Here is a 16,360-nt window from a genome sequence, read left to right on the forward strand (position 1 = left end):
TTGTGCAATTGATTTTGTTCAAGTTTATTTAAAAAAAAAAGTTTGACTTTATACTTCTGCAATTATATATATATTTGTTTGTTTATTATTATTTTAATGTTTTATTAAAAAATGTTTCAAGATGTTTCTTCAGAATTCTGCAGTACTTTTTACAAGTTTGACTTGGATATTTTACGGATTGTCATTGGTATTTTTAAGATGTTTCTTGCTATATCTTAAATTGGTTTCTATATTTAGGTTTATATAAAATTTAGCTGTTTTTTACAAATTTTTAATTGAAGTCTGTTGGGAAAACAGGGTTGTTTTAAAAAAACATCAGTGTTTGTGTGTAATTTTTAGATTTTATGTTTAAATCTTTCTGTGTCTTTATTGTGTTGTTTTATTGTTGTTTTTATATTGATATTCTTGTGCACTACAAAATTATTTATAAAATTTTAGTACTATTTTTTTCATGCAATCAATAAACGTTTAACATTTATTTATTTTGTCATTTGTCTGATTATTTTTGTTACAGAATATGTATGCAGTTTGCACTTTATTCAAAGGTTAAACGCAGTGCTTACACTTTGTGTTTACATTATAGCCTGTGTTTGCTGTTATATAAATTCAAATGGTTGTAATACCATATATCAAGTACCAATGTAATACCAAAAGGTTTTATAAGGTGTATAAATACGGAGTCGCGCCAGCTCAGGGCCGCAGCGCACATTACGCTCGCGCCGATTCCGGCGCGGATGCGCAGCTTCGGCTCGCTTACGGCCGCCGCATCTGGCCCGCTTGATTCGGGCCGGAATCGGGCAGTGAGTCCACAGGCATCCGGCCCGAGTCCGGCAGCCGAAGTTGGGCCGAGGGGTTAGTCTCCGGCAGGCGACAATCTTGCCGGAACTGGCCCGAGTGTATTTTGCTATCTGGGTAACGTCTATCGTACTTACCGTCTGTATGTGCAGAGAAACCACGTAATTCGTCCTTTTAGCGTTCTTTAAGTTGATATATGATCAAATCCTACAGTGGTTTACTTAATAAATCCCTCGGTTGTTTTTTTTTTTTCTTGTAACGTTAGCGGCTTGTCATTAATTTTAAACAGCTGGTGAAGAGGCGCAAAAGCCACACTCTTGATGATGACGGATGTCGACAGTTAAAGAGATAGATTCAGGAAAAATTATTTTTCATTTTTCAACACATTTTAAAACATAACATAACATTTAAAAACTAAATAAATTAGTTTGAAAAATAATGTGGTCCGTTTAGTAATGGCGGGCATTCATTCGGTTACCCACAACTGTCTTTCATCACATAGTACAAACGAAAAGCAATGATTTGGTGATTATTTCTTTTTATGGGGTGCCAGCTTAACAGAGGTCTTTTCATATTTATTGAAAGGTGCGGCCAGTGTTAAAGACATAAGGAAGAAAAAGATAACTTTTAAAATAACATTTGACCTAAACTCTTTACTGTTGGTCAGGTGTCTGAATAATAATGTGTTTATCATTCTTTCTTTAATTTAATTTTCAGTTTAGTCCCTTTATTAATCCGGGGTCGCCACAGCGCAATGAACCGCCTCTGTGTTTCTCATTGTACGCTATTTATTCATTTTGTTAATGAGGAAAAAAATAGGCATACATTTTAATTTAGGAAAAAAAGTATCATAAGATAAATAAATAAAAATAAATAAATAATCTAAGCCATAAATATAGGCAATTTGAGCTTGAAAATTGCATTGTACCATTTTGAGAAATAAAAAATAAAATGTTTATTTTATTATTATTATTATTGTTTTATGGGCGACACAGTGGCACAGTAGGTAGTGCTGTTGCATCACAGCAAGAAGGTTGCTAGTTTAAGCCTGGTTGGGTCAGTTGCATTTCTGTGTTGCATTTCTGAGTTTGCATGTTCTCCCCAAGTTCCTGTGGGTTTCTTCCAGGAGCTCAGACTTCCCCCACAAGTCCAAAGACGTGCGGTATAGGTGAATTGGATAAACAAAAAAATTGTCTGTAGTGTATGTGTGTGAATGAGAGGGTATGGGTGTTTCCCAGTGATGTGTTGCAGCTGGAAGGGCATCTGCTGCGTAAAATCATATGCTGGATAAGTTGGTGGTTCATTCCACGGTAGCGACCTCAGATTAAAAAAGCGACTAAGTCAAAAAGAAAATTAATGAATAAATATTATTATTATTTTTATTATTATTTATGTTTCAATTATGTTTACTGTACATATTTTTTACTCTGAACAAGAGAAAAATGCTGACCATTAAAAAATTGGTTTGGAAATATGATACAGTTATCCTTCATACTCTGCATTATTTTATGTTTCTGTCTTTCAAGTTTCTAATAATTTGAAAGTATACAGTTTTTGGCCATGGCAATATGCATGTGGAAGTTGTGGATTATTTATTGCCTAAGAAAACACGGTTTAAGTTCCATATATGGATGGTTATTTCAAGAGATTTTTTTATTTAACTTTTGTGTTTATACATACTTTTTAGATGAAACCAAGGTTCCTTCGGGAATCACAGATCTGTTCACAATCCCAGCCATGTGGGGCCTAGCAGAGAACTGTATTGGAAAACATATATAATGGAGTCTGATGCCATCCAATGTGTTTATTTTGTGACACTCGGGGGTTTTAAGCTGAACGAAGCCTGACACTTTACAAGCAGATGTTACAAGGTTAAGTGGTAGGCAATATATCAAGGTTGTGTTGATGCAATGCAGGCATGTGTACATGAGGGTGGTAAAATGTATGGGTGTAAAGGAGTCTCAAGTGTGTTGATTATGTAACACTATTCATTCTGTTTCTGCAGTATCTAATACCACAGAAACCTGATACATGGAAAATATGCAAATTACATGGCCCTGGAACACAAAATCTGTCATTAGTGTAAACTTTTATAAATCTTAAAGCTGCAAAAATTGACTTTTTATTGATGTGTATATATTGTCAGGACATAGCACAATATTTGGCTGGGATACAACTATTTCAAATTTTTAATCTGAGGGTTTAAAAAATCCAAATATTGTGTTCAAAGATTTCCAATTCAGAAAGGCAGATAATTAATCAAAAATTAAGTTTTTAAATATTTTTAGTAGGACATTTACAAAATATCTTTATGGAACATGATCTTAATTTTTTTATGTTTTCTTTTTTCTTTCTTTCTTTTTTTTGCATGCAAAAAAAACGGATAATGTTGACCCATACCATGTTATGTTTGCCTATTTCCAAAAACATATTTGCAGAACACAAGACACATATTGAGAACACACATGATATACAAGTTAATATATGGATTTCACATATCTAAAATATATGCCATATATGAACATATGAGCAATTACATACAAATGTCAACTTTGCCATAAAAAATATTAAGTTTTAACAAAAATACCAAAACCGTATGTATGTTTTTTGTGTAAGCAAGTATTTTACAGTACTTAAGAAAGACTTGAAAATTTATGTCAGTGTTTTAAAACAATTTTATTTGATTTACCAAAGTCACAAAATTGCCAGTTTCACATCTATCACACCCATAACAAAGTTTTTCCTCATAAATGCAAATAAATTAATTAATTAAATCAATCTTGTTTGTTCTATAGTGAGCCAACTCTTATCCTTATGATTAGCAATATTTTTGTGGAGTTGTGCAGTTGCGTTCAAAGAATACCTACAAAGTATGTTGTGTACTGTAAACACACTAACTTTTTTGGGTACATCCATAACGCATGTTTATTTTCCTCATTTAAAATACAAAGCATGTTTACAGATTGATGTTTTTTCTGATCCCTTAACTCTGTGGTGATTGCAAATGTCATGTCCATAATGCTGAAATTGCTCATTGAAATATTGCAAAAATGGCCACTTATATATATTTTTCCAACAATTACAATTACAAATAAGTACATATATCACATCCACAGTTAGCCCTCCTGAATTATTAGCCCCCTGTTTATTTTACCCCCAATTTCTGTTAAACAGAGAGAAGATATTTTCAGCACATTTATAAACATAGTAGTTTTAATAACTTATTTCTATTCACTGATTTATTTTATCTTTGTTATGATAACAGTAAATAGTATTTTACAAAATATTTTTCATAACACTTCTATACAGCTTAAAGTGACATTTAAAGACTTAACTAGGTTAATTAGGTTAACTAGGCAAGTTAGGGTAATTAGGCAAGTTATTGTATAACGATGGTTTGTTCTGTTGACTCTCTGAAAAAAAATGGCTTAAAGGGGCTAATAATTTTGACCTTAAAATGGTTTTTAAAAAAAATAAAAACTGCTTTTATTCTAGCTGAAATAAAACAAATACGACTTTCTCCAGAAGATATTGTCAGACATACTTTGAAAATGTTCTTGCTCTGTTAAACATTCATTTATTCATTTTCTTTTTGGCTTAGTCCCTTTATTAATCTAGGGTCGCCACAGCAAAATGAACCGCCAAGTTATCCAGCACATGTTTTTACGCAGCGGATGCCCTTCCAGCCGCAACCCATCACTGGGATCCACACACACTCATTCACATACACACTGATTCACACACACACACTAGGGACAATTTAGCCTACCCAATTCACCTGGGGCCTCATGTACTAAAACATTGCGTACGGACAAAGCTGTAAATGTGCGTACGCAGTAAAAAATTAATATTATTAAAAAAAATAATATGAAAAATATATTTTTTATATGTGTTCTAGGGCTGATCGATTATGGAAAAAATCATATTATTTTGGTCATAATTGTAATCACGATTATTCAAAATGTTTGAACCTTGGTACCTATTTTTAATTGCATTTTATTGAACAAATCTGATTAAATGCACAAAAGCATGCACAACACTCTAAGTAGGTGCTCTGCCAAACAGCAAAAAGTGCAAAAATTTATTCAACAAGGCGGTAACACCAAAGCTAAAAAAAATACCCATTTATTAAATTAAAAAGGCTAACACAAGTTTGTAATTGCAATGGTTGAATGTAAATATGAATAATAAACATGAATGAAATATAAACTTGTATGCCATAGACTGCCATGCATCAGATTTTTATGTATCATGTACAGTGCATTATGCACATTTTCAGTGTTTCACAGTATGCAAATCTATTATGCATGAAATATGAACATTTGGTGTAATCATCAGTATACAAACAATATAGTAAGCCTGCAATGTGCTCAACTTGTCCAGGATGATGAATGAACAATATACCAGCTGCTATTTTCAGTTCTACACTTGGCTTATGCAGAATTTGACTATAAAGTCCAGAGAGTGAAGACTTTTTAGTAGTCCACAATCTATGTTAATGCACAATGCATACTTTGTTTTATAGAATAATATATAATTGCTAGTACTTAGTCTTGGCTTGTTTTGTGCAGACTACATGGTCAATCTCATTCAAACTTACTACAGACCACAATGCTTCTTTCCAGATGGGTCTGTGTTTGTGTATTTGTTTAGTGTCCTAGGAGAGCACAGAAAATACTGCATCCATAGTCAAACCAGGCAAACGTAGATGACTCGAGCTGGGCTTTATGTTTCAGGACTGATTGTTGTAATTTGCTAGGGAAATAATTGGGGGAGAAATTCCTGCCAAGCAAACAGTCTTCCACCAGGTGTGAGAAACAGCTTCCTGTTTAGACTTGACACCTCCACGCACAACAACATCTGGCCATAAGCTGCTATCTGCTCTGTTCCCTCTTGGTGTTTGGCTTGCAGTGCTTGGGTCTGTGTGAGACCATGAAGGATAGAAACAAAACCTCTTTTTAGTGGTCTGTGGCTTCATTTATCTCATTAAAGTGTTCAGTTTTGGACAAAGCTGTGATTTATATTGTGCACATTTTGCTGCTGAATACAATAAATGACTTTAGCTTACATTTTTGCAGTTCTTGCAATCTGATGATAGTAGAACAATCAAAGCTAGTCTACCGAAGGCAAATACTATGACCATACTACAGTTAATTTGAGGGAAATAGATTTTGTTTGATTTTTTGAGATGGTTTTGGAGGACAATTGGCCAGATTCATTGACCAAGGCATATTAGCATGAGGCCACAATCCCACAAAAACACTGAAAGTTTTGGGGTGAATCTACTGACAATGCAACTTTAAATAACACAGACACAGCTGCAGCTAATTTCTATAAAGACCAATGCACCAAGAGCAGTGGAGAATTGGGAAAAAGTACAGCCAATGTGCCAATATTTCAATCAAGCATATTCTTCAGTGTCTGTGATCATCTTCCAAGTGGTAACTATTGCTAACCATTGCTAACCAACAAAGAAAATGATTGAGTGAATGAAATTGGCCGTAGTGTATGTGTGTGAATGTGAGAGTGTATGAGTGTTTCTTAGTGATGGGATGCTACTGGAAGGGCATCCACTGCATAAAACATATGCTGGATGAGTTGGCAGTTCTGAAGAAGTTTTTAATAAAAGGACTAATCCGAAATGAATGATTAATTTTTTACGACACTGTACCTCAGTGGTTAGCACTATTGCCTCACAGCATAATTGTTGATGCTTCAAGTCCCGGCTGGATCAGTTGGCATTTCTGTGTGGAGTTTGCATGTTTGCGTGCATTTCCTTGGTGCTCTGGTTTCCCACACAGTTCAGACATGGAGTATTGGTGAATTAAATAAACTAAATTGGCCGTAGTGTATGTGTATGAATGTGAGTGTGTAAGGGTGTTTTCCAATACTTGGCTTTCAGCTGAAAGTCGATCCTCTGTGTAAAAAAACAAATGCTGAATAAGTTGGTGGGCAGACTGGGCTGAAGTAAAATTAGTTTTCACTCTGTGTTTAAAGAAAATCAACACTAGCTTACTGTTAGCACTGCCCATGCTTGTATTAATAGATTGATACATTACGGAATGACTTGAAATTATTAGGTTAAGTTAAAACGACAATTAATTAAAACTAAAATGTTTATACCATTTAGTCAATCTTTAAGCAACAAATTAATTATAACAATAAATCAAGGCTTAACTTTTGAAAACAGCTTTCAAAGTGCAAGCATTTGAAAATTATACCATCTCTCTCTACACAAAAAAAGTTCAATTTGTGAAAAAAGAGACACCACGTTCATATATATTACTCGTTTAGTCTATAGCCTTGCAGAAGAACTTAACAAAATCAGCAGTGGAGGCTGGCATAAATAATACAGTATGTTTTTGCAGATCTGTTTTCAGGATCATTATGACATTGCAATAATCTGTATGAGAAACTTTCAAAAGCCAATTCCAAAAACATTTCTGCTTTTAAGCACAATTGTTCAGTGCATTATGCTATTTTTTTTCATAGTTAACATTTGCAAAGTTGGCCAGGTTATGAATCTTTGAAATCTGTTTGTACTTTAAATGTTGAGTATTGTATTTTAGATTTGATCATGTTTTTGTCATCTGGTTTTTCTGAGCATGTGAACTCAGTCCAGACCACCTGGACTTCATTTTATCGAAGCAGTACTTGATGAATATTTATTGCAGGTTTGCATATGGCTTTCACTCAGTTTAGCAGTGACATCTTGTCATTGACGGCCATATTGTTTTGTTAGAAATGTCACATTTCTTCTTAGTGAGCCATTGACTGGCATTATCATGGCGGCAACACTGCAGGGGTGTTTTTCTTTGGCACGTCAAAGAGATTCTGGGTCACTGACAGGAAAAGCTAGTTGTCAAAATATGATGTTTCTCTTTTAGATGACAGACAGTGTTTGAAAAGAGCTGAAGGCATAAAATTAAAAAAAATATGGATATGGATTTCGTCTGTAAGAGGCAGTTGCATGCAAAGGGAAGAATCAGAGATCACACATGGGAGCAATCATATGTTTGGCCAAAAAACTCAGTTTACACAAGTCTTCACAAAAACACACACTCTTTGTTATACTTAGCAGAGAAAGTAAAGAGTGGCATTAAAATAGAACCCACATTGCTTTCAAAAATCCCTAAATTCAACAAATCTGGCAGACATTACTGTATAGCACAACCCAGTAGCAATGTCAGAAATAATCTGCACATGATGAGACTAAAAGGAGTTGCATCTTTTTTTTTAGATATGTAAAATATTTTTTTTTTGATAGATTAATTTAAGATGTAATATTGCAAATTATTTTAATACGGTCATCATCATGCACTTGTTATTAGCTAAAACAATCATTATTGATAATTATTAATAAAGTTATATATACAGTATGCAGTGTGTGCGGAAAGTATTCAGACCCCCTTAATATTTTCAGTCTTTGTTTTCTTGCAGCCATTTGCTAAAATCATTTAAGTTCATTTTTTTCCTCATTAATGTACACACAGCACCCCGTATTGACAGAAAGATACAGAATTGTTGACATTTTCAAATAAAAAAAGAAAAACTGAAATACCACATGGTCCTAAGTATTCAGAACCTTTGCTTTGACACTATATTTGACTCAAATTAAACTCAGGTTAACGCTGTCTGTTTCTTCTGATGGTTCTAGACTTTTATTTAAATCCATCTGTGTTTGATTAAACTGATTGGACTCGATTAGGAAAGCCACACACCTGTCTATAAGACCTTACAACTAACAATGCATGTTCCGAGCAAATGAGAATCATAAGGTCAAAGGAATTGCCTGAAGTGCTCAGAGACAGAATTGTGGCAAGGCACAGATCTGGCCAAGATTACAAAAAAATTCTGCTGCACTTAAAGTTCCTAAGACCACAGTGGTCTCCAAAATCCTTAAATGAAAGATGTTTGGGATGACCAGAAACCTTCCTAGTGCTGGCTGTCTGGCCAAACCGCTCTATCAGGGAAGAAGAACCTTGGTGAGAGTGGTGAAGAAGAACCCAAAGATCACTGTGGCTGAGCTCCAGAGATGCAGTTGAGAGATGGGAGAAAGTTGTCAAAAGTCAACCATCACTGCAACCCTCCACCAGTCTGGCTTTCTGGCTTGGTGGCCCAACATGAAAAACCGCATGGAGTTTGCTAAAAAAACACCTGAAGGACTCCAAGATGGTGAGAAATAAAATCCTCTGGTCTGACGAGACCAAGATAGAACGTTTTGGCCTTAATTCTAAGCGGTATGTGTGGAGAAAACCAGGCACTGCTCATCACCTGTCCAATACAGTCTCATGAAGCATGGTGGTGGCAGCATCCTGCTTTAGGGTGTTTTTCAGCGGCAGGGATAGGATTACTGGCTGCAATCAAGGGAAAGATAAATGCAGCCAAGTACAGGGATCTCCTGGATGAAAAACTTCTCCAAAGCTTTAACTTCCAACAAGACAATGACCCACAACGACTCCATGACTGTTCTTAAATGCCCCAGCCAGAGACCTGACTTAAACCCAAATAAGCATCCCTGGAGAGACCTAAAAATTTCTGTCCACCAACGTTTACCATCCAACTTGATCCATATCCATGTGTGAAAAACTTGGTGCATCTTTAAAAAGACTCATGGCTGTAAGATCAAAAGTGTGCTATACTAAATACTGAGCTAAGGATCTGAATATAGGAGCATGTGATATTTCAGTTTTTCTTTTTAATAAATCTGCAGAAATGTCAACGGCGGCTGTGTGTACATTAATGAGAATAGATTGTTTTCATTGTGTTTAATGTAAAATAACTGAAAATAAACATAGGAGACAGAAAAATTTGTCATTATAGAAGACATTTTCAAATGGAATTGGCACTGGATTTTGCATCTGATCTCTATATATGTGTTTTAAGAACACTGAGTTAAAGGCCTAATATAAATCCTCTGGTAATAAAGTGCGTTTCCAGTAGACCATAGTCCAAACACTTCAGCTGTACATGATTCAGCAAGATCTGCCGCATCTGCAAAATCACAAACCATGAATTGTTTTCATATTTTATCCACATTAACCCCCATTACAATCAATCATCACTCTGTGAGCAAAGTAAAAATCCCCCATCATGGCGGAACGAGAATTTGAGACACGTCTAGGAAGCAAAATCCACCTAATAAATGACTTGGGTGAATATCGCTGAACTGAATTTTAGACAATAATTGCATTCGTCATGACAATTATGGCTTTTGACTGGTATAAAAATGTCTCCTTTGGGCGAGCTTGTTAATACTTGTTTATGTATTTTCGAAACCTTTTTGTGGTGACATATTTGTGGGCTGTTGTTGTGATGTTAAAAGCTTTCAAGCTGAGACAGAGAAGCTGTTGGTTTATGTTACCTGAATTTCTACACGAGTGTCTGCAGCTTACGGTGCAGGTTGTTAGCTTTTACATCAATCCACAGGCTATATTACCCTCTCTGCATTGAGAAGTGCGCCAATAGTTTTTCAGAAATGATGAACTCCTACGCTTGTTTCAAAGTAGACTGAGTGGTTATATTTCAGTTGAACGATATTTCTCAAATGAGACTAACTGTAATGGGCTTCATGTGGGCTGGCTTCATTATGTTACAGGAAAGTGAACGAGAGAGGGTGTGGGTGTGTAGGGCTACAGCATGAGCTGAATATGAGATTTGTTTTATTGGTTTTTATAAAAACGCATATAGTTACTTGATGAATCTGATTTTCTCACATTTTTTAAGATCCCAGCAAACAGACATTAAAGGGACAGCTACTGTAATTAAATTACTTTTACGCTGAAAAAGAATAGGGATTACATTTTATTTTTGGGGTAATTTAACAATGGTTATTTATAATATACTAGCCGTCAAGACTGTATATACATTTGACAGTTTTATAAATCAATTCAGAGAAGCAGAGTAATTGCAAAATAATTCTAATTTTCAACTAAAGAAGATTTATCAAGACAACTGCATATGCTGAAACTAGTTCACAGAAATACTCAAATATTATTACAATACAATTTGAATTCAGAGTAGCAGAGTAACTATATAAATATATTTATATAAGTCACTCTGCTACTCTGAATTCAAATTGTCTATTGTATATTGTATATGTACTTAAATTTTTATATATTTTATTCATTTTCTTTTCAGCTTAGTCCCTTCATTAATCATTGGTTGCCATAGCGGACTGAACCGCCAACTTATCCAGCATATGTTTTTACACAGCGGATGCCCTTCCAGTTGCAACGAATCTCTGGTAAACATCCATACACACTCATACACAACGGTCAATTTAGCTTACCCACTTCACCTGTACCACATGTCTTTGGACTGTGGGGGAAACTGGAGCACCCAGAGGAAACCCACGCGTACACAGGGAGAAAAAGCAAACTCCACTCAGAAATGCCAACTGACCCAGTCTAGGCTCGAACCAGCGACCTTTTTGCTTTGAGGCAACAGCACTACCTACTGCACCACTGCGTCGCCTGAATATATATATATATATATATATATATATATACATTTTTGCGATTCCCGCATGTAAATTTTTTGATATTTAAATGTTTGGCATAATTACTCCATTTCTCAACTAAAGATTATTTTTATTGTTTTTTTTTTAAGTTTTATTTTTCAGAAAATTGCACATGCTTACACTTTTAACGATTTTTTGTAAATTACATAGTATATGAACTTTTACTGTATTTTTATTTTCTCTGTTGGGCCATTATGCAGTATGTTACTGTATTTTAAAGTTGCATGGTGAAAATAATTGTTTTTACAGTAAAGATATACAATACTGTTCAGATATACAGTTCAATGTACAGATATACAATACAGTAAAGATATATAATACTGTAAATTTGTCTACCAAATGGTGCTGTAATTCTAAATACAGTATTTTTGCTATAATTGATTTACAGTACTGCTGCCAGTAAGTTACTGTAGATGGTATAGGAAATCGTTAACAGTGTACGAAACAATGAAAGCTTATAAACATGTATAGGGTATAGCGATGATGCCTCACAGCAAGAAGGTCGCCGGTTTGAGTACCAGCTGGGTCAATTGGCATTTCTGTGTGGAGTTTGCATGTTCTCCCTGTGTTTGCATGTTTTTCTTCTGGGTTCTTCGGTGCTGTAGGTGAATTTATAAGCTAAATTGTTTGTGGTGTATGTGTGTATGTCATCCTCTAGTTTGGGGGGTTGAGTGTTGGGCTAACAACCCACCCCATAAAAACTAGATGTTATGAAACACCAATATGGTGCGGCTAAATTTCTAGTTCATAAATGACCCTGTGAGTAAGTAGGTATATGGAATGAAGTATGGCGTCATTAATTTGAAATATTTTTTGTCTTGATGCTTATATTGCACTGAAAAAAAAGATTCAAAGATGATTCCATTTCCTTGGATTTCCTTTTTTTTTTTAAATTTAAGTAGTTGTAAATTTATTTGGGCTGGATTTAAGCAAATGAATTAAGTTGAGCGTTACTAAATTTATTTTGTTTAAATTCAACAAAAAGAAATTGTTTGCACCAATTTTGCAGTAAACTTTTTTACTGTGTTTAAGGGTTATATTTCTTAAACAAAACAAAAAGTCTTGTTTATCGTGTTTAAGAGTTTAAATTCTGATATTTTAGATTTTGCTGATTTGTAGTATTTAGTCCAGTAATTCAGTTGCTTATTATTTGATTATTTTTAGACAAAATAACTAGAAAAGTAATGAAAATACACTTTTAATGACGTAATAAGTAATTTATTACTTTTTGAAGTAACTTACCCAACACTGGTAATGTAATAACATTTTTATGCTCTCAAAATGCTAGTCATGGACTAGTATTTTATCAATAATCATACAGTTTTAGCTAAAAGAAATCTAGGATGGTAGAATAGTAAAATATGCAAATGAGTGAACTATCCCTTTAAGTCTATGCAACTGTTTAAACTTGGGAAAAAAGGTTAAACATCAGTTTTGCGAAGTGTTGTGTAGGTAAAGTATTAAAACGTTATAAAAACAGAGCGGCTGTCTCTCTCAAGTAATTATTCACACCCATTTTAGGCATTAACGGAACCACTACCCAAATGACTAGCCTGTATTTTAAATAAACTTTTTAAAATCTATTGGTATTGTGGTAAATTAAGGGCCAAGACATGGTGCCATTAAAATGAGAGTATTTCTACAAATATATCAGTGCAACCACTGATTCCACGCCCTGTCATTTTCCAGGAATAGATGGACGGGTAGTGAAATTACAGCTTTTGAAAGGGTGGAAATTTATGCACTGTCAGTTTAGAACTAGAAGCGACAGTTAGAGTTTTATCGGTTGTGAATGTCAGAATGATGTTTGTATTAGTGACTGTTAACACTGTTACTCATCTCCATCCCAAGATTTTGCAGTGAATCTATTAAAAGTAGCTGTGCCAAGATTAACTGTTATTCATTTGGTGATGCTGTACTGTACTGTGCATTTTTACAGTGGAATTGCACGAATGAGTATTTTTAAAATTGTAATGGACAACATGAGCTTAATATGTTATTATTAACTGGGGCTGTTCGTAATTGCACAGTTCACATTACAGCGCTTGCAAGGAGACCTGCTTAACCTGAACACTAACATAATTTAATCCCGTTTACATTTTACTTAAAGTAAGACCTCAGGGGTAAACATATTTATTATAACATCATAATATAGGAATATGATGTCTTATTATGGATAAGAGCACCTGATGAATGTGGACTGTCTTTCTGACAAGATATCACATTTAATAAAATTTCCAGAAAAGAAATAGTTTACAGAAAGCATATAAATCCATTAAAGTCTATACATTTTGTAATACAGTTTCAAAATGTGAGCAAACCAACATTACATTGTCATTTAGTGTAAACCATGTATTTATTTAGAAGTTAAGCAACATACTTCACCTGGCCTAAACTTATTAAACAGTACTTGATTGTTTAAATTTTATATTTAACATGTTAAATTACTGCTTTATGCTTATGGCTGAGAATTATGATTTGAAATGAAACATTTTAGGGTATTTTGTGAATCTTGTTTTAAAAACTGTCTGGAAACCCCATTTCTTTTATTTTCCAAGCTTCTTACAGGTTACTTTACATGAACTACAACCAAAACAATATGAATGTACATAATTGGTGATTATGATTCAAGTTCAGGCCTGTAGCCAGGCATGGTTCAGGTGGTTCCAAAGACCAACCCCCAACTGACAATGGTCCAGAATTTGTTTCAAACAGGAGCTCATTTGTGTTATTTTGACTGTTAAGACATCCTATCAAATAACCTATCAAAGGCTTTAGGACCAAGCGAAATCTGACATAAAATTAAATAGTTAAATAGAGAAAATATTTTACAAGAAACTTTTATTCTAAATCTTGAACCTTATTCTTGAAAGAAAATGTTGTTTTTTTTCTCTCCAAATTTTAATGCTAATAATTAGGTGTTTATGTTGATGTAACTAATTCAGGGTTGTTGTTATCCATGAAGTTTCAAATGTACTTTTTACAAGAGAGGGTAGAAAAATTGTCAAGCTTTACATTATTACTTTTAATTGTTTAATATTCAAATGGCCAAAGACAATGTAAAATTACAAATTATGAAATTAAAAACTTTATTATATTTATTTCATTTTTTCCCTATTGATATACAATGTAACAATTGTATTTTTAAAATAAGTATGTTTTTTTTCTTCATATTTCTTTATTCTAAAACTTTAGGGAATATTTTTAGTACATCAAAAAGTGTGATTATGATGACCATCCGACAAGTTAATCCAGCTAAAAATAGTGCTTAAAATGTCACTAAATGCAGTATTTAATTCTCATCATTAAATACAAAATTAAGTGAATGAAGTTTTAAAAACGTATAAACCCAAATTAACTCATAAACGATGCAAATCTTAGCAACAGCTTAAACTATGCTATAATATCTGCATACCCATCACTAAATCATTGCTGTAGTATAAAGTTTTTTTTCATCTGCAACCATGTGCACCTTTTCATTTGTCCGAATTGGCGCAATCTCTCCAAGGGGTGGCGTTTCACACCCGCTTCTGTCTCTGGTGCTCCTGAAATCACCCCCTCCGTCGTTCTTATCAGCAATTCAGATTGCACGCAAATACCCTGTGAAAGGAGCGTCACTCTGAAAGGACAGCGAGTGTGCGCGCGCGAAGGGGGGGGGGGAGCAGAGGCATTCCTCACTCCTCACTCTATTCTTCTCCGTCCGCCGGCTGATGCTCGCGGTTCACTCTCAGCACAGATATGAGCGCAGACCGCACACAACTTTGAGGAACATCGAGAGCAGCGCGCGCTAGGATTACTATTTTCACTCAACTAACTGCAGAAGTCCTCCGGCGTTTGTATTGCGAGTTCCCAACTTTCCTTTTCATCCGTTCGGTTTGGCCATGGGCTCTGCGGACAGAAAAGCGGTTTATTGGCCCGTTTGGTCATTTGCTCTGGTTTTTGTGCTTTTGATTCAGCGTTGTCATGGAGGTTGTTCCGAAAAGGAGCTGGAAAAGAGAGAAGAAGAAGCGAATGTAGTTTTAACCGGGACTGTGGAGGAGATCTTGAACATGGATCCGGTGCACAACACTTATTCCTGCAAGGTAAGAATTCATGCTATTCTTCACATGCGCCAAAAGTGAAAGTAAATAAAAAAGGTAACCCACCGTATCACAGCTTTAGGTTGTATTTTAATACCTGTTGTCACAGTGCAACAGTTTTGCAGTCCGTATCACCTGTTAGACACACAGACAAAAGCTACCAGTGCAGTATTTGAGTTGTCATATTCCGAAAGTCGATTATTATGTAAAATGCTGATTTTGAGGTTATAATGAATCATGGACATATTGTAGCTGCAACCACTCTTTTCACTATTAAACACTATTGAAATAAGAATAAAGGTGTGAGGAAAAACAAAGAGTCCCAAAATAACCTTTTAAGCTCTTCAAGTTATATTGTTTTCAAGAGAGTTTTAATAAAAAGGTTGCATGGATGTTAAAGGTTCTTCATGGAACCATTAATGTCTCTAAATATTCTTAATTCTTTAGGATGTAACTGTTGATAAATAACATGACTATGTGTTAAACTGCTCCCAACAAGATTTTCTTACTTGAGGACATTGGTTCTGCTCAGTTAATGAAAACTGTCAACCTGCACAGTCCTTCTTTGATCCACCTGTAATTTGATCTTTCATACATGAGGAACCCGAACCTCAGCCTTTGCAGTGACTTGATGTCCTTTCAGGCTCTATTAGTGCTTTGGCTTCAATTATCTTCAATTATCATGTAATCATGGGCTTATTTTGTTAGAAGTAACTGAATGCGGTTACTTATATCAAAGTCTTGCAGCAATTAATCACCAGGACATAAAAAGTGGGAAGAGTAATCTGAAATTGTGGCTATTCCCATTATTATTTCATTGTTTGGTGAACGGTTAACACTGAAAAGCATTTAAGAAAAGTCTTTTTAGACTAAAATCTGAGATCACTAGTTCAAAAATGTTATTTTTTACATTTGTAAAAAGCAAAAATTGTATCAAAAGCATGACCGTTTAAACAGACAGTTA

General features: G+C 34.6%; 1 protein-coding gene and 2 long non-coding RNA genes across 29 annotated transcripts in view; 2 read left to right on the plus strand and 1 right to left on the minus strand.

The window, feature by feature from the left end:
- The window catches only part of LOC147838210 (uncharacterized), a 4,275-nt gene extending 3,797 nt beyond the window's left edge, over positions 1-478 (plus strand). Inside the window, exon 5 of the long non-coding RNA XR_015523529.1 lies at positions 1-478. This exon is cut by the window's left edge and continues 449 nt beyond it. This is a non-coding gene — a long non-coding RNA (uncharacterized LOC147838210).
- LOC137489184 (uncharacterized) overlaps positions 1-1,197 on the minus strand; it is a 298,052-nt gene extending 296,855 nt beyond the window's left edge. The window contains exon 1 of one of the 2 annotated variants that reach the window (XR_015523546.1): positions 933-1,178. This is a non-coding gene — a long non-coding RNA (uncharacterized LOC137489184). Of the gene's footprint in view, positions 1-932 lie in introns of both variants that reach the window. The other variant, XR_015523555.1, reaches the window with a different exon arrangement.
- Positions 1-16,360, plus strand: part of agrn (agrin) — a 467,750-nt gene that overhangs the window by 4,497 nt on the left and 446,893 nt on the right. For 24 of the 26 annotated variants that reach the window (XR_015522907.1, XM_087305953.1, XM_087305961.1 and 21 more), the window contains 1 exon segment: positions 15,001-15,399. Coding sequence is in view for 25 of the 26 variants with exons in the window: in XM_087305953.1 (XP_087162079.1) it covers positions 15,199-15,399 (201 nt within the window). In the remaining variant the exon portion in view is untranslated. 26 annotated transcript variants of the gene reach the window in all.

This window comes from Danio rerio, chromosome 23 (genome assembly GCF_052040795.2).
Source record: "Danio rerio strain M-AB ecotype USA chromosome 23, GRCz13ab, whole genome shotgun sequence".
In the NCBI taxonomy this organism is placed as follows: domain Eukaryota; kingdom Metazoa; phylum Chordata; class Actinopteri; order Cypriniformes; family Danionidae; genus Danio; species Danio rerio.